This window comes from Centropristis striata, chromosome 17 (assembly GCF_030273125.1).
Source record: "Centropristis striata isolate RG_2023a ecotype Rhode Island chromosome 17, C.striata_1.0, whole genome shotgun sequence".
In the NCBI taxonomy this organism is placed as follows: domain Eukaryota; kingdom Metazoa; phylum Chordata; class Actinopteri; order Perciformes; family Serranidae; genus Centropristis; species Centropristis striata.
Window position 1 is genome coordinate 27,855,712 of NC_081533.1, and position 26,032 is coordinate 27,881,743.

General features: G+C 38.0%; 1 protein-coding gene across 1 annotated transcript in view; it reads right to left on the reverse strand.

Annotated features, from left to right (window-relative positions):
* The window catches only part of zanl (zonadhesin, like), a 43,972-nt gene that overhangs the window by 7,125 nt on the left and 10,815 nt on the right, over positions 1 to 26,032 (reverse strand). Inside the window, exons 20-42 of the mRNA XM_059354612.1 lie at positions 25,436 to 25,581; positions 23,197 to 23,340; positions 22,856 to 22,963; positions 20,385 to 20,554; positions 20,091 to 20,293; positions 19,806 to 19,950; positions 18,520 to 18,767; positions 17,467 to 17,644; positions 16,691 to 16,799; positions 15,444 to 15,538; positions 14,598 to 14,774; positions 12,990 to 13,198; positions 12,768 to 12,912; positions 11,677 to 11,774; positions 11,418 to 11,564; positions 9,893 to 10,057; positions 9,598 to 9,725; positions 7,327 to 7,598; positions 6,680 to 6,888; positions 4,772 to 4,916; positions 2,512 to 2,759; positions 2,298 to 2,427; positions 1,714 to 1,909 (exon numbers count right to left, since the gene is read on the reverse strand). Coding sequence (XP_059210595.1) covers positions 1,714 to 1,909; positions 2,298 to 2,427; positions 2,512 to 2,759; positions 4,772 to 4,916; positions 6,680 to 6,888; positions 7,327 to 7,598; positions 9,598 to 9,725; positions 9,893 to 10,057; positions 11,418 to 11,564; positions 11,677 to 11,774; positions 12,768 to 12,912; positions 12,990 to 13,198; positions 14,598 to 14,774; positions 15,444 to 15,538; positions 16,691 to 16,799; positions 17,467 to 17,644; positions 18,520 to 18,767; positions 19,806 to 19,950; positions 20,091 to 20,293; positions 20,385 to 20,554; positions 22,856 to 22,963; positions 23,197 to 23,340; positions 25,436 to 25,581 — 3,815 coding nt within the window. The remainder of the gene's footprint in view (positions 1 to 1,713; positions 1,910 to 2,297; positions 2,428 to 2,511; positions 2,760 to 4,771; positions 4,917 to 6,679; positions 6,889 to 7,326; positions 7,599 to 9,597; positions 9,726 to 9,892; positions 10,058 to 11,417; positions 11,565 to 11,676; positions 11,775 to 12,767; positions 12,913 to 12,989; positions 13,199 to 14,597; positions 14,775 to 15,443; positions 15,539 to 16,690; positions 16,800 to 17,466; positions 17,645 to 18,519; positions 18,768 to 19,805; positions 19,951 to 20,090; positions 20,294 to 20,384; positions 20,555 to 22,855; positions 22,964 to 23,196; positions 23,341 to 25,435; positions 25,582 to 26,032) is intronic.

Consider the following 26,032-nt stretch of genomic DNA (forward strand, 5'->3'; position numbering starts at 1 on the left):
CTATAGAACTTTTGGGCCAGTTACAAACTTTAATTTGAAGGAGGTGGCTCTAACACTCCACTACTGATTTTGATAAAATTGGATCATATTTTATGGGGAAAATGCTTTCTGGTTTTCCCTCCAATGTTTCTCTTGCTGCTCTGCCTCAACTACTATTACTACCATTAGCTGGCTTGCTATGTCTTCTTATGTGGCTGCACTTGCTTGATGTTTGGCTGTGTTAGCAAAGTTGGCTAGTTTTTGATCATAAGTACTCTTAATAATATTTGTGACATCAGTGTAGAAGACTGAAACTGTTACGTTAGGGTTGCTAAATCGCCCAAAAAATACATGTTCTACGTAATGCTGCTTTAACTTACACATTAACTTATTCAAGTAAGTTAAAATAAGTCAACGTAGACTTTTTTTTCCCTCACAGGACATGGACAGTGGTGTCCTGGGTCAAATTACTGTCCCCATACTGATCCATCCACCCCAACTTCCTCCTCCTATAGGTGGGCTTTATCGCTCTTTACATTACGTCACCTGACTTCCTCCTTTGCCCGTCATAATAACTACAGTCAATAGAGGTCGCCACCTACCAATAAACATAAATATTGGTCATTATAAACTGCTTGTACAAGAGGGCCAACAGGGCTGTTTTTGGTTGAGGACAGTCTTTAGTGGTATATCGTAAAAATTGCTGTGGATGTTCATGGTCGCCAACAACACCCTAACCCAGGGGTGGGCAATTAATTTTCCCAAGGGGCCACATGACCAATACCATGAAGGTTGCAGGGGCCGGACCAAAACTCTGAACTAAATTCTGCTCAATATTTATTTAATCGCTTTATAAAATACAGTAAATTATCTGGTTTTGAGCTGCTACTGATAGGAATACATATGATAAGACTGTTAATGTGGAGTAAATCACATATAGCAGTAAAAAGTAGGAAATACTCCAATCACTATATCACTTTTCCATTTATTTTAAACACAACTGTAAATGTCCTTTAGTAAGCTTCCTATTTGTGTTTTTGTATTATATAGCTTGTTTTTCATATTTGTACATTTTCAAGGTGTTTCACAACGTCGAGGTGCTTTTATTTTGAAAAAGTGCCGTCCAGTGTGAAACGGGTGCTTTCATTTTGAAAGCTAGTGACAGGAAATAACCGGTAGAACGGTTAAATGAAAAAACGAACGGTAAATAATAACGAGTGCGTAGTAATTCATATAAAGTTGATATAAAGTATCAAAAAGGCTTCTATAGTGGCTGGCTGACAGGACACAAGGTTTGTTAAAGTTTATTTTATTCTGTCATATATATTAGTGGCTATATTTGTTGTCTTAACTATAGTAAAAGTGCTTGTTAGCTAGTGCTAATGTTTGCTATTTTTTTCAAAATAAAAGCACTGCGGTTATATTGATTTCTAATTTCTGGGTAACATCACGCGGGCCGGACAAGGACAGCCAACGGGCCGGATGTGGCCCGCGGGCCGCCCAATGCCCAGGCCTGCCCTAACCTGTAGTATAAAATTCAAAAATTCTTAAAGCTTTTAAAAACATAATCCTACAGCCTTCTTGTGTCGTGCCATAATAATAAATCATAAATAAGTACAGAGCAATTTACGAACTCTCTCCTTTCATCATGTTATCAAGGTGTTCCCAAGGCCAAGAATGAACCTCCACACTCAGGAACCCTCATGTTTGTGATGTTTGTGGAAGTGGTCCTACCTGTGGACTGTGTGAGGAAGGTTGAAGATCTTCAGTGGATCCGCCTGTCGGTCACTGACCCTCCAGCTTTCTCCAAATGTGTCCAGGTTCCTGACCACTGTTCCGTCCGGCTTCATGTACTCGTTTCTGGTGATGCCGTCGTAATTTCCACACAGCCCTCTGACAGAGTTTCTATAGGTGCTGGGCAGTACGATTTCTGATACACAAACAGACAAAAGAGAGGAATGAATGGTTGCATGTTTACATTACATTTTATTGTATTTTTATATTTTATTGCTTGAAGTATGCCTAGGTTGTTCTTTTTATTTAATTATTTAATTGTGTTGTTATTGTCTCTGTGTGTAATGCTGCTGCTACACTGTAATTTCCCAGCTTGGGATAAATAAAGTCCATCCATCCATCCATCCATCCATCCATCCATCTATCTATCTATCTATCTATCTATCTATCTATCTATCTATCTATCCATCTATCTATCTATCTATCTATCTATCTATCTATCTATCTATCTATCTATCTATCTATCTATCTATCTATCAGCCAAAGTCAGTTAGTGAGAGCAGAGGTTTCTTCTCTTCTCTCACCTCCGCGACTGCTGCCATCGAAGCGCACAGTGAGTCCAAAGTCAGTGGTGAGCTGGACCTGCCTGGAGTTCATGGTGATGGTCAAACCTTCGACTGGAGTGAGAGGAGGTGCAACACGCTCCCCATTCAGCTAGAAGGGAAACAATATGATGTCACTACGTGTTTTTACTACAAGCAAAATATGCTTTCGTAAGACAAACAACAAACTACTGACCAGGACTTTCTTTTTCTGCAGGAAGCAAACATTGACACCATAAACGTCAATGTACATCTGATCCAGGAACGACACCCTCCTGTTCCCTCCTCGTCTGATGTTCTTCCCTCTCACCACCAGGGGCGACAGAGAGTTCTGCAGGTTGTGGCCCTGAGTCAGGACGTAGGTGTAGGGACCCTGGAAGTGATGGGTGAAACCATCAAATGTTCGGTAGTGAGGATCCCCAGAGATGCTGCACTTGTCGAACTCTAGATGGTTAGAAAAGAAAATGGTCAAAATGGATTATGACTTAAACTTACTTTCATTTCTAAATTAATAGTTTGGATTTCTTGAAGTGGGGTCGCAAGGCTGTAGTCAAGATTCACTAAATTATGTCCAAATCTAGTCCAAGACCAGGTCCATTTCTTTCTATTACTTTTTTTTTTTTTTTTAACTTTATTGCCTTTATGCACATTTACAGACAATTAACATCACAAAGGAAAACAAATCAAAACATCTTGAGATTGGGTCTCATCTGTCACACAAATGGCACTGTAAAGGGTATTACATATATTTTATCTGGTTCTGTATTCCAAAAAAAAATAAAAAAAATAAAAATAAAAAATAAAAAGGGATAATTTAGATAATAATAGCATATCAGAGTCTTAAGCAATATAGTCTGTAACTAGGGCCCACCTCCTCATAAAAACAGGTACTTTTAGCTGTAATTGGGCAGTCATATATTCCATCACGTAGACATGTTTTACTTTCTGTAACCACTGAGTGATCATGGGGGGGTCTTTCTTCATCCAATTTATAGTGATAATTTTTCTTGCAATCATCAACAAAATGTGTAATATATAACATTGTTCTGTGGTAAACAGGTGGTCAGGAAACACATCCAATAAAAATAACAAAGAGTCCATTGGAAGTTCTACTGCCAAAATTTTTTCCAGTTCTTCTTTGACATTTTTCCAAAATGTTTGTACTTTCGGGCAGTCCCAGAATATATGAGTATGGTCGCCAACCATGCCACATTTCTATTACTTTTACCTTGTAGAGCACAGGAGTTGCTGGTCGAGACTACTGCCTTGATTAGTTAGCTTATTTGTTTTTTTATGTTTTTTATGTTACTTCTAAACTAACGCTTCAAACACACTCCAAAAAGTCGCAGATTTACGAGAAAAAAGTGGGAAAAAAGCAACTTTTTTTCTCCCAGATTCACCACTTTAAATCTCATAAATCTACAAAAAATGTTCTTGTAGATTTGCCACTTTAATCTCGTAAACTTTTTTCTCAAAATATTATTTTCGTATGTTTTTTTTTTTACACATTCTGGCTGTATGTAATATCCTCCAATATTCTCTAGGGTTGAAATTTGGAATTTGCAAATATTTCAATGAGTGCCCTATTAAGGATTAAAGGGTTCGCACAGATTTGCCACTTTAAATCTCTTAAATCTGCGACTTTTTTTCTTGTAGATTTGCCACTTTAATCTAGTAAATTTGCAACTTTTTTCTCGAAATATTACCTGAAGTTACCAAATATAATTCTTTGCCTGATAAAGGGTTAAGCTGTAAATTGTACTTCTGTTTTCTTACAAAATGGTGTGTGCTAACAACCATTTACTGTATGTAATGCACTGACTATGAATAAGTATCTCAAAAAAGTCAGAACTCTCCCTTTACAGTCTCTAAACCAGCTATTCTCAACCTTGGGGTCGGGACCCCAATTGGGGTCGCAAGATGATTTCTGGGGGTCGCCAAATCATTTTGGAAGTCAGCTCTGTCTCCACTGTGTTAAAGTGTTCATGTGTTAATGTGTTTTAGTCTTTTTGGTCACTTAATGTCTTTTTTTCGTCATTTTGTGTGGGTTTTTTTGTAATTTTGTGTCTTTTTAGGTCATTTTGTGTCTTTTTAGGTCATTTTGTGTCTTTTTTTGATCATTTTCTGGTCAATTTGTGTCTTTTTTTGGTCATTTTGTTTCCTTTTTTTGGTCATTTTGTGTCTTTTTGTGTCTTTTTTTGGTCATTTAGTGGCTTCTTGGTCATCTTGTGTCTTTTCTGGTCATTTTGTGTCTTTTTTGGTCATTTTGTTTCCTTTTTTTGGGTGATCTGAACTGTGCGTGTGAGATTCTGTTCAGTGAGTGGGGGTCGCGGACAACATGCATGTTAAATTGGGGGTCGCCACTCAAAAAGGTTGAGAACTACTGTTCTAAACTCCACACTGCTTACAGTAGGTACACCATGCTGGAATATTACAGATCAGAGTGGTGAACTTACTGGTGGGTTTGCAGTAGAGGTCTCCATATTTGTCCAGAGCACACACTGAGTTGGAATTACAGCTGTGGTCCTTACATGTGATTTTGCCACCAAGGTTACAGGTGCATAAATCAGCACATTTATCTGTCAGCCAGGAGTCTCCCACCTACACAGAGAAACACACACAAAGACACATTTATACATTTATTGACACAATTATTGATTGCTTTATGTAACAACCTTTCCTTTTATTCCTGATATGACTGAAATGCATATGGGTATATGGGTATACTGGCTGTCTATATAGTTATTCTTAATACTTGTCAGTCAGATACTCTGCAAAAGCAGATTAATGGTAATGTATTGCTATAGGTTACAACAGTAGAAGAAGAAGAGACATTTTTCTGGAAAAGTGTTGATATCTCACATTTAGCACACTCACTATTTTTAGAAGAAAACAAAAAACACCAGTGTGTGTGTAAAAACTTATATGCACATTTTTGAAAGTTTCAACACAGCATATCCTTGTCTTTTTCCAAGAAAAAGTTTATTGAATTATTTAGGAAAATACCTAGTGTAGCAAAGACAAAGACAACTTTGGGCCCCTCAGTGGGTCCTAACCCCAGACTGGAAACTACTGATGTGGACCCTAAGTTTTGTCCGGTCTTAGAAAAGTTTATATTTTAAGTTTAAGCCATAAGAACCCATGGTGACACCCGTGTAACAAACTTTGTTTCAACCCATTTAACAATTCTAATCCGTTAATAGGGTGTCCTTCAATGCAATCCTATTGCATTTAACTGCGCAAATTAAAGTCACAATGTTGGTATATGTTATGGAGATGCAAACAAAAAGGCAAATAGTTATTTGTTTTTTTATTTATTATTATTATTATTATTTTGTTACTTTAAAACAAATCTGACAAATAATTTGTTGTTAAACAGCACTATTAATGTCACAATTTTGATATATGTTGTGGAGATGCAAAGAAAAAGGCACATTTGTGTTTCTGTGAGCAGAAAATGTGTCTAGTTCTTTTTTATTTTAAAATAAGAAATATCATAAACATAAATACCATAAACGCCCAATGTAACGTTTATGTCACATCACAGATCTTTGACATTTAGGGGTAGATTTTTTTTTTTTTAAAACATCATTAATGTGTTCTATGTGGCAAGGTTATAATAGTTTTGGATTTTTCATTAGTTTTAGTTTTAATTTCGTTGTGAATTTTTGTTTTCAAATTCAGTTAGTTTTAGTTAGTTTTTAGAGTGAGTTTTCTAGTTTTGGTTTAGTTTTTATTTTTTGAAAATGCTTAGTTTTAGTTTAGTTTTTATTAGTTTTAGTGTTAGTTTTAGTTTTTTTGTAATGGGCTATATGTTGGGTGCGAGATTCAAATAGATCATAATAAATTTTGCCTTTATTTCCTTTGGTTTATCCATCTCAGCCCCAATAAGGTTATTAACTCTTACAGTTCTTGGTGTTTTGAATTTTGGTTCTAGTTCCCAGTCTCAGTAAACATATTCACCATGTGTTGCATGTTCAAATAGAAACACTGAATTATGAATGAAAAAAGTTGACAAAAACGAAAACTAAGGACATTTTCACTATAATTTCAGTTAGTTTTAGTTAGTTTTGTAACCACATGATACAGTTTCAGTAAGTTATCGTTTTTTTAAAAACTCTAGTTTTTATTTTTATTTCAGTTAATGAAAATGTTTTTTCAATTCTAGTTTTCGTTAACTATAATAACCTTGCTATGTGGTCCACTTGTTCTGTTGTGTAACCCCATCATTTTCCTTTACGGATAACTGGGTCTGGGTTCTTATGGGTTAATGCTGAAAACATGCATTTATTTCTGTTGTTTAATGACATCACATCCTGTGAAGGAGCAGCAGCCAGCAGCAGTATACACCCCCCTTTACTCACATCATGGTACTCTCCATCTGTGTCCAGACAGCCACATTTGTTCAGAGGAACACACTTGCCATCACTGAGGACGTGGCCGGCGTCACACTGACAGCCCTCCACACAGGTGGTGGGAGGGAGGTGGCAGAACATGGGGAAGAGGTCGGAGCAGGTGGGGGGGCAGGGGGCGGTGCACTCTGAGTAGTGGCTGTTAGGAGGACAGGGCACGGCTGCAAGGACGGAACAAATTCAAGTGTGAAAACATGTGAATGTAGCATCTTTATTTTTTTTAATTTATTTTTTTTTTTTATTTATTGTTGTTTGCACTTAAAAAAACATACAATTGTTAGGAAATAACAGTACAAGAAACAGTAAAAGACAATGCAGGAAAGATCAAAAAGCCCAAAGGGCTTATACGCGACCCTCCCTCTTAAACCTATAAGTAACTATACTTTACTTAAATTACATAGCAAGATGAAAATAAAAATAAAAATACAAACAAAATTCAAACAAAACAAATACAAAGGTGTAGAACATCCATAGGGATTTTTTGAGCTTGGTCTTACAAGTATTTAAAGAGGAACATGATTCTGTTAGATGTTTTATGTCATTCCACAGCACTGCACCTATAACTATTTGAACTGATAAAGATTGTAAGTGTGACTTACGACAGAAGGTGTTGTTCCTCCAGCTGATGGTGACTCCAGCGCTCTGGCAGGCCTGAGCGTACGCCTCCACGTTGTCACAGAGCGTCGCCTGCATGCCGTCGTACTCGCACATGTCGTAGATGCAGTTACCCAGGAAGGCCTCGGGGGGCACCAGAGAGTGGCAGGGCTTGAAGCGGTCTGAGAGGATGACCTCGGCACACTGAGCCTCGTACAGCTTCTCTTCTTCTGCGGTGCAGTTAGGGTGGATGTCCGGACGAGTGTCTGGCTGACAGCTGGAGAGAATGTTTGGATAAATAGTTCAGTCAGGGATGTAGAAGTGTTGTTTCTGTGGGACTATAGCCTGGCTAACACCAGACTATCTATCAAAGGCGTCTGTAGGTAGCTCTTAGCCAATCAGATCAGTTATACATATATCAGTTATCAGATGACGTAGTAGAGCAACAGAAATGGATGTTTGTTGTGTGTGTGTCTGTGAGAGAGTGCTGCTTGCTGCTTTGCTTCTCCAGTTCTCGCTTTCTGCAAGATTATTTATTTTCACGCTTTATTCCCCCTCATGTCATTCAGCCACACACATCCACTGATTTTATGGGCAATAAACAAGCTGCTGCGGGTCTCTCGGCGGATCCACTGTCCCGGAGTTAGTCCCGATAGCGGCGCTAGTTGGTAGATTAGACTTTTCCCAAACCCTGTCGGAAGCAAGGCTAAAACATCCTTTTTCGTGGTGAAACAGGAGTGTAAAGTCAAACGTTGTTCTTCTTTTAAAATCAACTTTCGCTCTAAACTATTTAAAACACCATCTACAGCTAAAGAGAGTTTGGCGTCTGCTGCAGCCATGTTGGATCCGTAAGAAAACTACAAGCTTCCGTCTGCCGAGTAGTACGCGCCATCGTCTTGCCGTCCCTCCCCGCTCTGTGATTGGATCCCTAAAACAGGGCTAAGAAAGCTCTCTGGTTTCCAGACTGCCTGGAGGTTCGAAATTAAATTTGAGCGTGCAAGGCAGTATGGGTAAACCCAGGCTAGTGGGACTATGTACTATAGCTTTTTCAATAAGCATGATATGTAAGGGTGGGATTGGAGCAAGAAATGTCGATGGTCAATCAACCATTGGGAAAAAAGATGACGCCAGTCAAACAAGAAATGTATAAAAAAAATATAGAAATAAATAAGTTTGGGAAAATAAATCAGAAATGGAAAAAAAAAAATCCCCCTAGTTAAATAAATTAATATGTTTAAAGATGAATAAATGACTGAAAAAAAGAATAGATAAATTCAGAACTAAAATTCCTTGTAAAAAAAATTATAAAAGAAATATAGAATTTATATAAATAAATAAATACATTTAAATGCATTCTGTATATATGCAAAGCTGAATTTGTTTTAACTAAATGTAAAAATAAGTATAGATATAAAAATATAATAAAATATATATGTGAAATATAAAAAGAAATTAAATTAATATGGGAATTGATTTAAAGGTTTAAAAAAATGGTCAGTTATTAATGCCTACGTTTATTTTTTCTTTATTTTGGTACATTTAATGTTAATTAAATTCAATTAAATTACATGAATCTCAATTTATTTATTAATATTAATTAATCAAAATATTTATTTATTTCTGTCACATTTACTGATAAAAAGTTAAAGAAAGATTGAACTTCAAGATTTACCATTTTGTCAAAAAAACGTGCTGGGATGCTATTTCTAAAGATGAAGTGTCATGAGATGAAGCCTTCAGACAGTAAACCATGTTAACCCTATAAAGCCTGAACCATGAAAAAAGTGTTTGATGAACCTGCTGACAAATAAGTAAATTTAAAAAAAATCCAATATCAATAGGCATATATGAATTCTAATTTGTATCATATTCGATACATCAGGTCTTTTTGTGCTCACAGTGTTGCTCACAGTTTGTTTTACTAAAAAAAACATATAAAATCAAACATTTTCAACCTATTAAGACTTTGACTTCCTTTTATCATTTTCCTCAAACATGCAATATATTTTTTTTTCCATATAACACAAAATCATACATCTGCTGATATGAAGTTTTCTCGCAGCAATGACTGATCCACCAGTGGAACCTGCATATCATTTTTTTGCTACATCTGGTATTTTTGTGCAATTTGCTGCTCTTTTTTCTTCTTTAACACATGAAGAAAAGAAGGTTTTTCAGGGAAAAAAAGATCACACTAATGATTTCAGTTTCAAAAACTTGTGTATCAAATATGATACATTTGGCTTTATAGGGTTAAAAGGCTGTAATCTACTGACCCAGGATCGCTGTCTCCATCAGATTTCCAGCTGTTGCCCAGTTCTATCACATCCTTGGCTGGTTTTTTGTTGGGCATCAGGTTGTCATCAGAGGAGTTGTGGTTGTAGTTTCCACACATGCCACACAGCTTAAAAGAAAGGAGATGGAGCTTGGTTATTACATTGTTTCATACAAGGTTTTGACAAGGTTGCATCTCGAAGCATCCATAATCCAGACTCCAAATAGAATAATATGAATTGTGAAACCATTTGTCTTTGGTGGAGGGACAATAAGACTGATCTTATATCTTCATACCTTGTTGAAGTATTCTCCAGGAACAGTGATCTCCAGGTGATGGACTCCGTCAAACTTCACCTGCAGACCAAAGTTTGTGTCCAGCAGACTGTAGGAGCCGCTAGTGATCACCTTGGCTCCGGCCGCGGCAATGGAAACTGGGGTTTTCACCCGCCGTCCATTCAGCTAGCACAAGACATAAAGATGGTGATCATTTCACTATGCTGTATCCCATTCACAGACTATCAGTGGCGGTTCTACACAGGGGCCTCCAGGGGCCACTGCCCCTGTGAAGAAGCCCTTGGCCCCTGCTGTGGCCCCTGTGTCAAATTAATAATAAAATGATCAATTTATAACGATTAACAACGGAACAATTCTTACCTATTTTTTGTTCAAACAATATCTCATTGTACACAAAAGGAAACCATAATGTGTACATTGTATAATAGTTTAATTGTGCAATAAAAGCTAAATATGAAGATCATTCTCACTGTACTGCACTTTCAAAATTAAAAAAGTAATTGTGCACAAAAATGAGAAATGTCATTATCGTACAAAAATAACTGTTAATGTTGGTAAGTCTCATTGCTTCAATCAATATAGTTCTTCCAAATATGAGACTTTTAGCTAAAATAAAGGTTTTGAATGCTTAAATATCATTTTTGACGACTTTTAATGTGCCCCTCTGATTAAACACTGGCCCCTCCTTGGCCCCCACAGTAAAATTGGTCTAGAACCGCCACTGCAAACTATATAAAAGAAGTGGGCTTATCCTGTGTGGCCAGACAGGGAAATCAATAAGAAGTGCCTTAAACCTGCATTCTGTTTAATAGCCAGCAGGGGGCGACTCCATTGGTAGTAAAAATAAATCAAATTGTATAGAAGTCTATGAGAAAATGAGCCTACTTCTCACTTCATTTATTACCTTGGTAATCATTTTTTCTTACTGAGTTTATAATGGTCCCATTCAGAGTAAAAGTAAAAGTACCAGTCACTCCAACAGGGACCTGTCAATCAGGAGAGAGCAATAGCTATGCATATCCTTTTGTGTACAAATGTACGATTAAATAGTCATGAATTTTTTGGGGTTGTTGCACCTGTTTTTGTCCTAGAAATTTTTGAGTTTGTTTTCAGTTCATGAAAGTTAATTGTAACAATTGTAACAACGCCTAAAATGTTCAGTGATCAGTTGGAGTAAAAGACAATCAAAAGTGTTGGCTGCTCATTTTTTCCAGTAAGTACATTTTGTTTTAAGCTTGTGTTTTTGCTAGCTAAAATGAGCAGATTCACCTTGCTAAGCCAGTTAGCTAGGTAGCACTAGTCTTCACTGGTGTCTTAGCTTTCCCAGCTCCACCCTATTGTCCATATATGGTCACTTATGGATCAACATAAAATAAAATAAAAACTCGAGGCTTCATAATGGTTGTCCACAAACCAATTTGTGATGTCACGTGGCTACGTTCGCTGCTTTTTTTCCACAGTTTATGATTCCATTACTGTTTTTGCAGTCAATATAATATAAAAAAAAAAGAAAAAGGTTCCTTACCAGAACTCTGCGACTCTTCTGCAGTTCAACCACAGTGTCATGAGGCAGGTAGACTTTGACAGAACGAACATAGGAGGCCTCTGGTTGACCACGCTCCTCGTTTTTAGCCACTATCTTGAAGGGAGTTACCATGGTGGCATTACACACCTAGACGATTAAGAAACATTTGTTTTGTTTCCGATAGTTGTACACTGCACAGCAGACAAGAAAAAGTAGCATAAACATATCAGATGTGTGTAAATTTAAAGGTCAAATTTACCTCGACCAGAGTGTAAGTGCAGGTGCCCATGAACGTGTGCATCAAGCCATCAAAGGTGTAGTAGTGAGGATCTCCAGCCACGTGGCACACTCCTTTACCTGGGGAGGGAAATGAGGCTCGGTGAAATACGAAAAATATATTTGATGATTGGCTCAAAGAGAAATGATGTAGCCTGGCTAACACCAGACTAATCTCAAATGAGATGTGGTCTGGGAACCAGCCGTTCATTTCTCCGTAGAGGAGGTGTGGTTTACGATCCTCCGGAGCCGTTTATTGGGCGCTTAGAATGTCTATCAAAGCGTCTGTAGGTAGCTCTTAGCCAATCAGATCAGTTATACCAGATGACGTAGTAGAGCAACAGAAATGGATGTTTGTTGTGTGTGTGTGTCTGTGAGAGAGTGTTGCTTGCTGCTTTGCTTCTCCAGTTCTCGCTTTCTGCAAGATTATTTATTTTCACGCTTTATTCCCCCTCATGTCATTCTGCCACACACATCCACTGATTTTATGGGCGATAAACAAGCTGCTGCGGGTCTCTCGGCGGCACCGCTGTCCCCCGGCTCGTAGCCAGATCACCGCCGTTACGCTAGCGCCGGTGATTAGCGCCGCTAGCGGTGCCAATATTCCCGCTACCGGTGATCTCGCTACAAGCCGGGGGACAGCGGAGCCGCCGAGAGACCTTTCGCCTTTCAACTTTCGCTCTAAACTAAATAAAATTCATTCATTCATTCGTCTGCAGCAGCCATGTTGGATCCGTAAGAAAACTACAAGCTTCCAAGTGCCGAGTAGTACGCGTCATCGTCTTGCCGTCCCTCCCCGCTCTGTGATTGGATCCCTAAAACAGGGCTAAGAAAGCTTCCTGGTTTCCAGACCGCCTGGAGGTTCGAAATTAAATTCGAGCGCGCAAGGCAGTCTGGGTATACCCAGGCTAGAAATGATGAGCAAAACTCGAAAAATATGCAGCAACATTCTTGTTCGGGTCAAAAACAGTAACTTTTAAAATGAAAATATGAACATTTATGCAATGAACTTCAGTGCTTTTCCACATTTTACAGCATGAGCACAAAAAAAGTATTTAACAAGTGCCTATATACCTGTAGAATGGCAGTCCAGTACTCCTTCTACAACTTTGCACTCCTGTGCAGGGCTGCACTGCCAGGGCTCACAGGTGACGTTGTTGTTGCCGTTACACTTGCAGCGCTCTGAGCAGTCCTTCTCAGTGAACCAGCTGTCTCCCACCTACACACACACATAGATAAGTTTAATGCATATCTCAACAAAATGTCTCGCAAAAACCTCCACTCGAGCATACTTACTGGTTTATAGTTTCCATCTCCATCAGTACACCCACACTCGCTGAGCGGCACACATTTATCTCCACTGAGGATGAGGCCGGGGTTGCAGACGCATCCCTCCACGCAGGGCTGGTTGCAGGAGCCGCCGGAGCCTGCAGGGTTCTGACAGCTGGGCTGGGAGCAGGCGGGGCCGCACGGCTCGTAGTGACTGCCTGGGGGGCACTTCAGAGCTGGGGGGACGGACAGATACACATACATGTTTATAGGCAGTAGAGGTTTTGGTAACGCTTCATAATAAGGTCCTTAATAACCATCAATTAACAAGTAATAAGGCATTGTTCTCGCTTTAGATCCGGTAGTTGCAAAAAGCATAGTTAACTTATAGTTAACTTATAATAGATGAGCAATATTTTTATAATAATTTTCTCTTCTTCTTTTCTTCTTTAACATATAGCACTCCTGTAGCGATGACAGTTAGCTCTTAAAGTTATGTACTTACTCGATTCCTGTGGTCTATGTCTAGTACCATCAGGTTGAATGCACTTACTGTAGGTAGCTTTGGACAAAAGCATCAGCTAAATGACATGTAATGTAATGTAAAAAATGTAATGCCATAAAGTATATTTTAATATCAATAAGCAAACAAGATAAGATTAATAAAGGCATGGCAAATGACATAATGGGTGGGTCATGGGTGTTTGTAATGCTATTATGAACACTTATATAAGCTTATAAACACACAATAATGTTAATAAGCATCTTGTAAGGATTTACAAGGGCCTTATTACTTGTTAATTAATGGTTATTACAATGACCTTAATATAAAGCGTTACTGAGGGGTTTTTTTCTTCAAATATATAAAGCTGGGTCCAGCAAATATTTAATTATTGTTAAAGCTTGTGTCAGTGTGTCCAAATCAAACAGCAACCTTTGGGTCTGAAAATTGAGGCCTTCTTGAGACATTCTCTGAAATGTAAGTAAAACAGAATGTGCTAATTTGCTGGTTTCTCTGTGACATATATTTTATTTTGTTTTTAAGCTTGTGTTGTGCTCACTAAAATTAAATTTCAATCCAATTCCGTGAATTATTGATGCATGATTGATAAATTACTTAGCTAGCTAACCAAGCTAGCTCATAAAAATATGGTCACTTCAGTGAAAGCTAGAATATGAAACCCAAGGCTTCAGAGCAAGCGGCAACCTCCGGGTCAGAGCAGTGAGGCAAACCAGGAAGTGCCTTTAGCCTGCATTCTACCAAAAATACCAACAGGGGGCGCTCATGGAAAAAACTTGATTTATTACCTCAGAAATGTTTTTCAGGACAACACTATGATCTCAATCGCGAGTAAAAAATATGAAAAGGAAGTTTACCGGTTTAACTCTGACCCTGTCACACTGTATTTTCACTTAATGACAGTTTATTTGAACATTTTGTTTATTAAAAATGTCTTGTTCAGGGTTTGGTTGGACTAACAGACACTCCAAGGAGTCGCTGTTCAGTTTTCAGGTAAGTTACACATTTTGTTTTTGTTTTTTGCTAGCCAAAACTAACATCTCAGTTAATTTTATACAGTTTTAGTAATAAACTAGGAAGTAATGACAGGACACATTGCTAAAGGTCAGACTTACGACAGAAGGTGTTGTTTCTCCATGCGATGGGGACTCCTGCAGCAGCACACATGTCAGCGTAGCTCTCTATGGCCTGGCACAGAGCCACGGTCTGACCTCCAGTGGCACACATGTCGTACACACAGTTTCCAAAGTACGGCTCGGGAGGCACGACAGCATGGCAGGGCTTAAAGATACCTGAGGCCCAGATCAAAGACACGGAGATGTAGGTGGATGCCAGACAAACTCATTTAACTCAGTGATCACTTTCACAATGTTAATGAGCTGTGTGTGTGTGTGTGTGTGTGTGTGTGTGTGTTCTTGTACTTCCTACATAGTGAGGACCAGACCACATTTTTAACCAACAGAGTGAGGACATTTTTGCAAAGTGAGGACATTTTGGCCGGTCCTCTCAAAAATGAGAGTTTAAAAAATTTACTGAAACTGTTTTGTGTGGTTACTAAAATTATAGTGAAAATGTCCTTTGTTTTCGTCTTTGTCAACTTTTTTCATACATAATGAAGATGGATCAGACAAAGGAAATGAAGGCAAAACTTACTGTGACCTCTTTTAATCTCCCACCCAACAAATACCCCATTACAAAAAACTACAACTAATGAAAACTAAACTAAAACTAAAGCATTTCAAAAACATAAATACTAAACTAAAACTGGCAAACTGACTCTAAAAACTAATTAAAACTAATTGAATTTGAAAACAAAAAATCACAACGAAAATAAAACTAAAACTAATGAAAAATCAAAAACTATTATAACTTTTCAAGGGAATTCACTATTACAATGAGGGTCCTCACAAAGATAGAAGTACAAGAATGTGTGTGTGTGTGTGTGTGTGTGTGGGTTATACCATTGGGATCCTTTATCATGCCGCAGCTGGTGGGCTTCTTGGCCTCCTCCTCCACCTTTTCATCACAGTCTTCCTGTCCTCCACCGTTGGTGCAGCTGGAAAAGAGGTGGAGGATTTATTTATTTATTTTTTTTAATTCACTTTTTATTGAGGAATTTTTTTAAACATTTTATACAGAACAAAGAACAAGAACAGTTGGGGTGGGGGGTACCAATATCACACAGCGTCATCATTTTCTCCTATCATCATTCTTTGCAGCAGTCGTTGTTAGTTAAATGACAGTTTTATATAAAATCAGAACTTGTTTTGTAAAATGAGTCCATTTGTAACTTTAGATGAAAAGTCACTTTTTCCATTGTGAAGATGTCTTGTATGATGTTGATCCAGAGGTGGAGGATTTATTAGAATGCAGTAAAGCGATGATTGTTGTTGTATTAACCCATTGAAGCCTGGAAAGCGGATAAGTCGTTTTGTAGTATTTGTATAAGCTCTCAAATACTTTTAGAATTTAATTTCTACCTGCTACAGAGGCTGAAAAATCTATTATTTAGTAGAAGCGTTGACACTTCTGTTGAATTTCCAGAAAAACTTCAGGTTTTAGGGCATGGGTCTCAAACTCGCGGCCCGCGGGCCAATTGCGGCCCTCGTGATGATATTTTGTGGCCCCCACCTTGATATGAAAGTTAAATGTGAGTTTTATATGAATGGCACTTTACCGTGTTGTGTGTCGAAGGTACCTTTAATTACTTTTTTGGTAATTTAGTGTCTTTTTAAAAATAATATGGTGTCTTTTTTGGTCATTTTGTGTCTTTATTTGGTCATTTTGTGTCTTTTTTGGTCATTTTGTGTCTTTTTTTAGTCATTTTGTGTCTTTTTTCTGTCATTTTGTGTCTTTTTTGGTCATTTTGTGTCTTTTTTCTGTCATTTTGTGTCTTTTTTGGTCGTTTTGTGTCTTTTTTGGTCATTTTGGGTCTTTTTTTAGTCATTTTGTGTCTTTTTTCTGTCATTTTGTGTCTTTTTTTTATAATTGTGTGTCTTTTTTTAATAACTGTGTGTCTTTTTTGGTCATTTTGTGTCTTTTATTAGTAATTTTGTGTCTTTTTTCTGTCATTTTGATACTGCCTCCAGCGGCCCCCAGGTAATTTGAGTTTGAGACCCCTGTTTTAGGGGCTTATTTTAAAATCACCCAGAGGTTTTACAGGCGTTTCAGGCCTCAGTGGGTTAATGTGTTCTGTGATGTGACTCACTCAGGCCGCGGGTCAGGAACCTGCCAGCTGTCTCCCAGTTCATTGGTGTTAGCTGCTGGTGTGTTGTCTGGTTTTAAGTTGTCATCTTTGGAGTTTCCATTGAAATTTCCTGAAACAAACAATTAGACTCAGTCAACAGGACAGGATAACATGATTTCCAGGGTTGCTTTTGTGATAATATTTTATTCGGCCTGGTAGTTTTGGGGTTGGAAAACAACTGTACACTGAAGCAGATACAGTGGACGTAGCTTTCTAAAGGATTATTTTTGTGTTTTTATATATCTCAGAGGAACTGACACAGATTTTTGTTTGTTGTAAGTTCATTTGTAATTAAAAATATATTTTGTTTAAAAATCCTAAAGTTTTTTTTACAAATCCAAAAGTTTTCTTTATAAAAATCAAATTTTACTTCACAAATTCAAAGTTTTGTTTACAAACCAAAAAGTTTTCATTACAAAAAATATACAAAAAGTTTTGCAAGCTGTGAAGCTGAATCTGATCAAAACTGACCAACAGAGACAAGCTTTACATCTTTCATTGTTTACATTTTAAATTTTAAATCAGTAAAACATTTTTGGTGTTTGGAAGGTTTTGCTCTCAAACCTTTTCAGTTTGATGCACAATAAAGACGCAATAGAAACTACATAGTTGTAATTAAAAAGAGGACAACAATAGGTACAGGTCAGTATAGGTCTGAGAGTTACGCTTTAAAATGTAGAAAGTATAATGTTTATTATTGTTTCGGGAGCCTGAAATGGGACGCAGCCGGTTCTTACCACACATGCCACAGAGCAGGCCGTTGTAGGAGGTTGGCAAGGTGACGTCAGCGTGGTGGTTTCCATCGAAGCGCACCCTCAGGCCGAAGGATGTCTCCAGCACAACAAACTTGCCGCTCAAGTAGATCTTAACTCCACTGATGGAGGTGACAGGTGGGACGACCACTGTCCCATTGACCTGAAGGACATAAAGATATTTATACTGATGATGGAAGGAAATAGTCCGGCGGCTTAGGACCAGATTTGGGAAGAAAGGGGACATGTCGGACAAAAGCACCAAATTTTTTCCACATGCTCTCTATCACTATAGGTTTCAATTTTTGGTAGGAGCCAATTCATCAAGATTGCAGATCGGAGATGGTAGCCATATACAATCTATGAGAACCGGTATATCTTCGAAGCCACTTAGAAGGTCAATCTTAGTGTCAAAATATACATTTTCTGGGTCAAAGAATAATTTAAAGCTACTGAGAATATCACTAGATGATCAAATAGATATGTTCATTTTGGCCATGTATTTACATAATTATTAGATTCCAAACATTTTCAGCTCAGGATTCTCTGCTGCAGCACTTGGAGCGAGTTGCCTACCAGTCTGGGTGAAAATGAACATTTCTATTTGATCAAATAATCATCTAGTGATATTCTCAACAGCTTTAAATGATTCCTTGACCCAGAAAATGTAGATTTTGACACCAAGATTGACCTTCTGAGTGGCTTAGAAGATATACTGGTTCTCATAGATTTTATATGGCTGCCATCTCGGATCGGCCATCTTGATGAAGTGGCTCCTACCAAAAATTGAAACCTATGGTGATAGAGAGCACGTGGAAAAAATTTGGTGCTTTTGTCCAGCGTGTCCCCTTTATTTAGCTAAGCCGCCTGACTAAAAGACTGTGTCCGTATTTAAAGCACTGTCGTGTTTATTGTTGAGACCAGTGAATTTTGAATAACTGTTTCAGAACTAAATATTACATCCTGACCAGGTGCACAGTGTAGTAAAAAAATCTAATAATCAGAACCAAAAGCAGCCGTGTCAGTGAGGGAACGTACCTGGACAGTGCGGCCCTTGCCGAGGATGACAGTCACACCACTAACATTGATCACCACTGCCCTGACGTAGGAAACCTTCTTATTACTTCCTCTGTGCTCGTTCTGGGTGTCCACAGTGAAGTACGGCATGCCGGAGGAGGCGTTGCAGGGTTTGGTCAGGGTGTAGGAGCAGGCTCCCATATAATGGTGGGTGTGTTTGTCAAAGGTGGTATAGTGAGGGTCACCAGATACTGAGCAGATACCATTTCCTGAACAAGAGAAGTTAGAAATATTTTTTACACTGTGGACTTCCTAGAAAAAACCCTGAACTACTGTAACATGCAGTCAGTGGAATCTGTCCCATTAAACATAGACAGACACAGATTTTATATACCTCTGCATGTGTATATGTTATATTCTGGGGTAGTGGTGCGTTACAGCCTCATGTGGCCAGAATAAGTATTACAACAACAAACCCTACGGTGGCCCTGAGAGCTCACAGCGCTGCAACTTAAGAAAACACATGCAAATACACAAAACACAAGCAAATTGAGAAAACACCTTCATCAAATTGACAACACAAGCGCAGCATTAAGAATTTGCGCTCCAAAGAACACAACACAACAGAAGTGTTTCCAGAGGACACTTGAAAAGGATGCACACGTCTGGACACGCATGTGATATTATCACATTATTTCAAGATAATTATAATTTCACGTTATAACGATCATAGCGTGCTAACGTTAGCGGGCTAGCAAGACCAAGACCAGCTAAAAGCATATCATTAATTTATTTGATTTGTTTAACTGCAATGTGATTGATACGGGCTAGTGAGCTAACGCTAGCGGGCTAATGCTATATATCACATTATAACATGAAAATATCATTATCATAAAATAACGTTATAATGTTTTGACGTGAAATTATCATTATCTTGAAATAACATGATAATATCACATGCGTGTCCAGACGTGTGCATCACTTTTAAGTGTCCTCTGGAAACACTTCTGTTGTATTGTGATCTTTACAGCGCGTTTTCTAAATGCTGCGCTTGTGTTATCAAATTGATAAATATGTTTTTTCAATTTGCTTGTATTTTGTGTATTTGCATGTTTTGCTTTTTTTCCCAGTGCTGTGAGCTCTCAGGGCCACCGTAACAAACACTCGTCAAATAAAAGATCAAACAAAATAAGCATTTTTTTTGTCCTATTCTTAAACCATAAACACAGGAGAGAAAACAATTATGACAGGACTATCTTTGTGTGTGTGTGTGTGTGTGTGTGTGTGTGTGTGTGTGTTTAACATACCCAGAGGACGACATTCATATTCTCCATCAACTAGCTGGCAGCTCTCAGTGGCTGGTTTACAGCTGGTGTTGTGACACTGGATCAAACCTCCACTGTGACACACACACTCCTGTTCACAACCCTCCAAGTACCAGTTATCATTCACCTGACACACACACACACACACACACACACACAGATTGGACAGTCAACATCAGTTACTTCATTGTGGTAAACTAAACCAAAACAATGATATCATTGAGTTCATGCTTTAAAAATAATACTTCATGAATGTGATGAACTTACAGGGTGATAGCCTCCACTGGGGTCCACACAGCCACAGTCTCTCACTGAGACACACTTGTCGTTGCTGAGGATGAAGCCAGGGTTACACTCACAGCCCTCCACGCACACGTCCTCACAGCCGGATGGTCCGACCACGCCGAGGCACGTCTCAGGGCACGAACTCACACACAGGGAGTAGGAGCTGTTGGGAGGACAGGCCAGGGCTGCACGGAGGAGCAAAGGGAGGGATGATGGAGGGAGGCAGGGCGGGATGAAAAGAATAAAGTTTATCAAATGAAAACAGTGAGGACTTACGACAGAAGTCTTTAGTCCTCCACGGGTGGACTTTGGCTCCGGCGCTCTGGCAGGCGTCGGTGTAGGCCTGGAGCTGGTCGCACAGCACATGCTGCTGGCCGTTGAACTGACACATGTCAAACACACAGCTCTGGAAGAACGGAGTGGGATTCACCACACTGATACACTCCCTGCAACAGAGAAGACACTGTCAGACACACGGAAAATCACAAACAATCACATGCTGATGATGTCACTTGTACTCTGCTCAACCTTTGAAAAAAATGATGACAAAGAATATACAGTACAGGCCAAAAGTTTGGACACACCTTCTCATTCAGTGTTTTTCCTTTAATTTCATGACTATCTACATTGTAGATTCATCAAAACTATTAATGAACACATGTGGAATTATGTACTTAACAAAAAAGTGTGAAATAACTGAAAACATGTCTTATATTCTAGTAAGCAAAGGGTGGTTACTTTGAGGAATCTAAAATACAAGACATGTTTTCAGTTATTTCACACTTTTTTTGTTAAGTACATAATTCCATATGTGTTCATTCATAGTTTTGATGCCTTCAGTGAGAATCTACAATGTAAATAGTCATGAAAATAATGAAAAACGCATTGAATGAGAAGGTGTGTCCAAACTTTTGGCCTGTACTGTAAATATGTTCCTTCTATAATTGCCAGGTACAGGAAATGCTAAAGTCATATTTATAGTTTGAATCAAAGGTATAGTTTTTAAATTATTATTGTATCTTACCTGAATCTGAATAATTTATTCGGTAAAGCAAATAATGTGACAGAAGCAGACTTTTTATTTTTATTTTTTTAAAGTTGTTCACTAATAGTTGAGGGAAAAAAGCCATTATCGACATGTCTGTGTTTTTTTTGGGCAATTATGTTTCTTTTTTTATTATGAAAAGTACAGTATGAAAATGTGAAAATATATTCTATAATGAGTTATATGTTAATATTAAATTAATGTAATGCTTTTAAAAATAAATAAAAAATAAATAGTAGGTTAGAAAATAGAACATTTGCTGATTTTGACAAAAACAATTATTTTTAGTTGCTGGTCGACTGCTGCCTTGATTGGTTTGTTTGTCAACAAACCAATCGAGGCTATTCCTGTGTACTGTGTGGTAAATAAGAGCAAAGATAATGTTTTTTTATTAAAGATTCAGACAGTTGAAAAATATATATACCAATGAAATATGCACGTGTATGTGAGTGTGTGTTTTAATGTGGTTTAAAGTCCAGTGCAATTCATGGGTTTTTCCCAGAACAAAGCTGTAACTGTAATCTGAAACAGATAAATGAGTGAGATAATCAAACACCCACCGTCAGCGCAGTTGTAAAGATGACACAAAACTGAACCAATAAAGCGTCATTTGAGAATATTCAAACTGATGTATCTACAGCCACACCCTCACACTAGCCTTTATCCACAGTGTGTTATCTGACACACACACACACACACACACACACACACACACACCCAACAGATGAATAAGTGCTGACAATGCTCTGAACAGGGAGGTCCAATATTGATTTAAGGTGAACAGAGAAAGGTTTATATCCAGTGAATATCTCTGAAGAAGAAGAGGTGAATTTTTTTGTGTGTCAGCTTCAAATATCAATAATCTTTCTCCATAACTGCTCACTCAACCTTTAATTTACCAAGGTTTTTACTGAAGATATTAAATTAATGTCTTAATGAACTCTAACAAAAGAATTCACTTAAAATTCACAAATTCAAATTCAAAATTCAAACTGATACATGAAAATACGACACCATGAAATTGAAGATATGTGCTCTGTCAGTGCTTCCTAGTAAAATATTTAGTAAAATAGTAAAAAATAAAATAAAAATGAGGTCGCTTTCACTGCATTCTCATCTGCAGCGAACCAGACTCTGGCACTAGGAAGCAAACTCGTAAGTGTTTGTATATGTATTTTGTATATTGTACGTATTTTTATTTTTTGTTTGTTTTTGTTTTTTTGTTTGTTTGTTTTTTGTTTCGTAATTCTCTGCTTTTTTACATCATGGCCAGGGGACTACAGATGAAAACTAGCCTTCTGGCTAACTCTGGCTTTTTTAACCATGTATAATCATGTGTTTTATGAAATTGCACTGTCCCCTTTTAAATAAACTAATAATAAAACTGAGACCTCTATTTTTTAACAGACCAGAGTTCGGTTGCGCATTCACACCAGAAAAACCCAAACGGACTATCCGGCAAAATGGAGAAAAACTGTGGAAGGAGAAACCTATGAACTGAACCGTCAATGTTATAACTCTTACTCACATTGGCCTCACTTCTACAGAGAACAATATAGTCAAAATAAACTGTTCCCCATTTTTCTACGGAATCCCTCAAGGACTGGTCTTGGCACCACTGGTTGAAACCACTGGTCTAGACCGTAGAACACTCTGCAGAGCAGCAATTGGAGCAGGTCAATAAAAAAAGCTGCTTCCTCACCTGAAGGGTCCAGCAGGGTCTTTGATTTTGCCACATTTGTCTGGTTTCACCACCTCAGCTTCAAGTTTGGGGTCACAGTCTGGGTCAGGCTTGGTGCCGGGGGTACACCTGATCACACACACACAACAGGGTTTGTTTCATCTGTTCATTTAATTTATCCTCCTTTTTGTAGCATATTACATTAGTTTGCTCTATGCCATTCCAACTGTTGGTAACTGAATGTACAGATTATAGAGCCCAGTCACATGGAGTTTAGTCACATGCTTAAATTCCCTAAGAAGTTTAAAGGAAATCTGTAAATTCTCAGATTCCAGCACAACCGTTAATGCGTGTGAACTCACGAGTCATCCTCATCTTCTTCTGTCTGCCAGCTGTTCCCAAAGTCATTGACATTTCCTACCAGAACGCCATCTGGTTTGGTGAAGTCGTTGTTTGGGTTCCCATCATAGTCACCACAGAGACCACACATCTGGTCCTTGTAGGAGCTGCAGGGGCCGAGGCCAAGACAAGACAAAGGGATTAACAGATGGAGACGAATGTCTTAAGAAGACTTAAAAGGTCAAACAGTGTTTGGCCCTTTGATGGAATATTCTAGAAACAAAGAGACAGAATGCAGAAATCTCTCCATCTCATACCGTTTTTATCGATAGAAGATAAAATAAAGCAAAGTATTAAGAATGTCGTAGGATTTGTTACAGATTGGACACATGCCTATCTGATTTCATAAACTATACCGCCACCGAGATTAAACTCTGACCTCCTGCAGTTTATAGCATCTTATAGTATTTACTGCACCCAACCCATATCATTATGTCTTTCTGGGTGTGTCTCTACTGCTTCATGTCTGCTCAAAATACTTTTAGTCTGCATCATTTCAGAAGAAAAAGGGTCCATAGCTACATAAAATGTTAAATTATACATGTGTCTCATCTGAAGCATGATTGTTTTCATGTGTTTTCACTTTTTATTTGATTCCAAAGACATAAAGATAATCAATCTATTCCCGGGTTGTTTAAGAGTCCACTATGTATATGTTTTAGTACCCTTTTCCCCAAAATTTGACCCAATAATTAATAAATAAGTAATTTCTGGTGGAGGCCCTTGTCTCTGCTACATGTGAGAGACAAGAGAGGCAAGTCATTTTTTTTTAGTTAACTGGGCTAAGTAAGTTTTATTGTCTACAGAACACTAAAGATAATATTTTATTCTTCTTTTATGGAATCTGTCCTTTCCTTCTCTATGATTTGCTGGTTTGGCTGTTTTAGTCTTAAAAATAACAACAAACTGGTAGTGTTGTGTGTGAAAGTATTGTTGTAGTTGTGTTGGACTATTTTCTGTGATGCAAAGTGTCCTTAATTTTTTACCTTGCTGTATAAAACAGCCTGTTGTGACCGTGAGGATAATCACAGCCTAATGAAACTTTATAACCACAAACTAGAGTCCTAGAGCATTCAGATGACAAATGGCTTTACACTCTATGTCGACAATACAGGGGTTTACAAAACAGATGTGCTTGTCATTCAAATGCCAAAAAATGTCGTTCTTCCGAAATGTCAAAATTTGTCCATGTCTTGTGTTAATGTCGTATTTAGGAGAGATTTTTGACAACTCTTATGAATTCTTGAGTGATTAAACATTTTAATATTTAGGGGCAAATCTGTAAGAAATGGGAGCAACCCAAAAAATTGTCCTTTTGAGCTATAATTGAGCCTGGGAATGGCTATCATATACTTATATCATAACGTTTTAAGCCCTAATAACTCTAAACTTTCAATATTTGAACAGGTGCCTCACCAAAACCTCATGTTTATTACAGATTTAAGACTAGAACGACTTGACACATAGTGTTGAACTGGATCTCAAATGAATCTTCAGGTTCCCAGTTTTCCGATGATGATACTGTTGACCTGCTATCTCCCCCTAAAGATCTGTCTGTTCCTCACTTAAAAAGACAAAAATATAAAAGGGTGGAGTGGAGGGGGATAAATGTTGGATCAACATACTTCAATGTTATTCGCTACTACAAAGTTACTTTTACATCTGTTGTTTATATCTTAGTTCATACTTTTTAAGAACTTATGATAAATGAAAAGAAAAATATCTAGTGTATCTTATAAATACAGTACAGGCCAAAAGTTTGGAAAAACCTTCTCATTCAATGCGTTTCCTTTACTTTTAATGACTATTGACATTGTAAATTCATCAAAACTATTAATGGACACATATGGAATTATGTACTTAACAAAAAAGTGTGAAATAACTGAAAACATGTCTTATATTCTAGTAAGCAAAGGGTGGTTACTTTGAGGAATCTAAAATACAAGACATGTTTTCAGTTATTTCACACTTCTTTTGTTAAGTACATAATTCCACATGTGTTCATTCATAGCTTTGATGCCTTCATTGAGAATCTACAATGTAAATAGTCATGAAAATAAAGAAAAACGCATTGAATGAGAAGGTGTGTGTCCAAACTTTTGGCCTGTACTGTATGTGTCAACAAATGAAAAAGATAAGAAAAAGGCAAAGTATTCCAAGCAATCACTAAGAGGAGGGTGACCATGTGACCTCTATACCGACCTGGGAACTGAGATCTGAGCGTAATGGTTTCCATCCCAGCGCACCTTGAGGCCGAAGGGCGTCTGCAGGGTGATGTACTGACCAGCGAGGCTGATAGACATGAGAGGAGAGGGGGAGTGAGGCAGGGCCACTCGCCGTCCGTTCACCTGCAGGGAGGAGAGAAGAAAACATGACATAAAGAAGGTGTTAAACAGAAGCTACATAGGTTCGATTTTCTATGTCTAATTCAACATGGTCTCACAGAAATCCGTGAAATAGCCACGGATTTCGCTTAACTCAAAATCCGTGGAATAGCCACGGAATCGCTCAAATTTCCGTGAAACTGACACGGATTTCGCTACAATGCAAGTTAATGACAGTCATGTCCCGTGGCCATTCCAACATACAAAGTGATTATGTACATTCACTGAGTGAATATTTAGAAAATAAAACATATATTTCTCGCTAGAAATGTGATCAAAATCCATTTTTATGCAGAAACAGAATCAAAATATTAATTTTTTCACTAAAAATGAGAGAACTGCCCGCCATGTTTTTTGTTCTGACCGCCGGGACCTTGAAAGTCACGTGACTTGGAACAAACCAATAGGAAAAAAT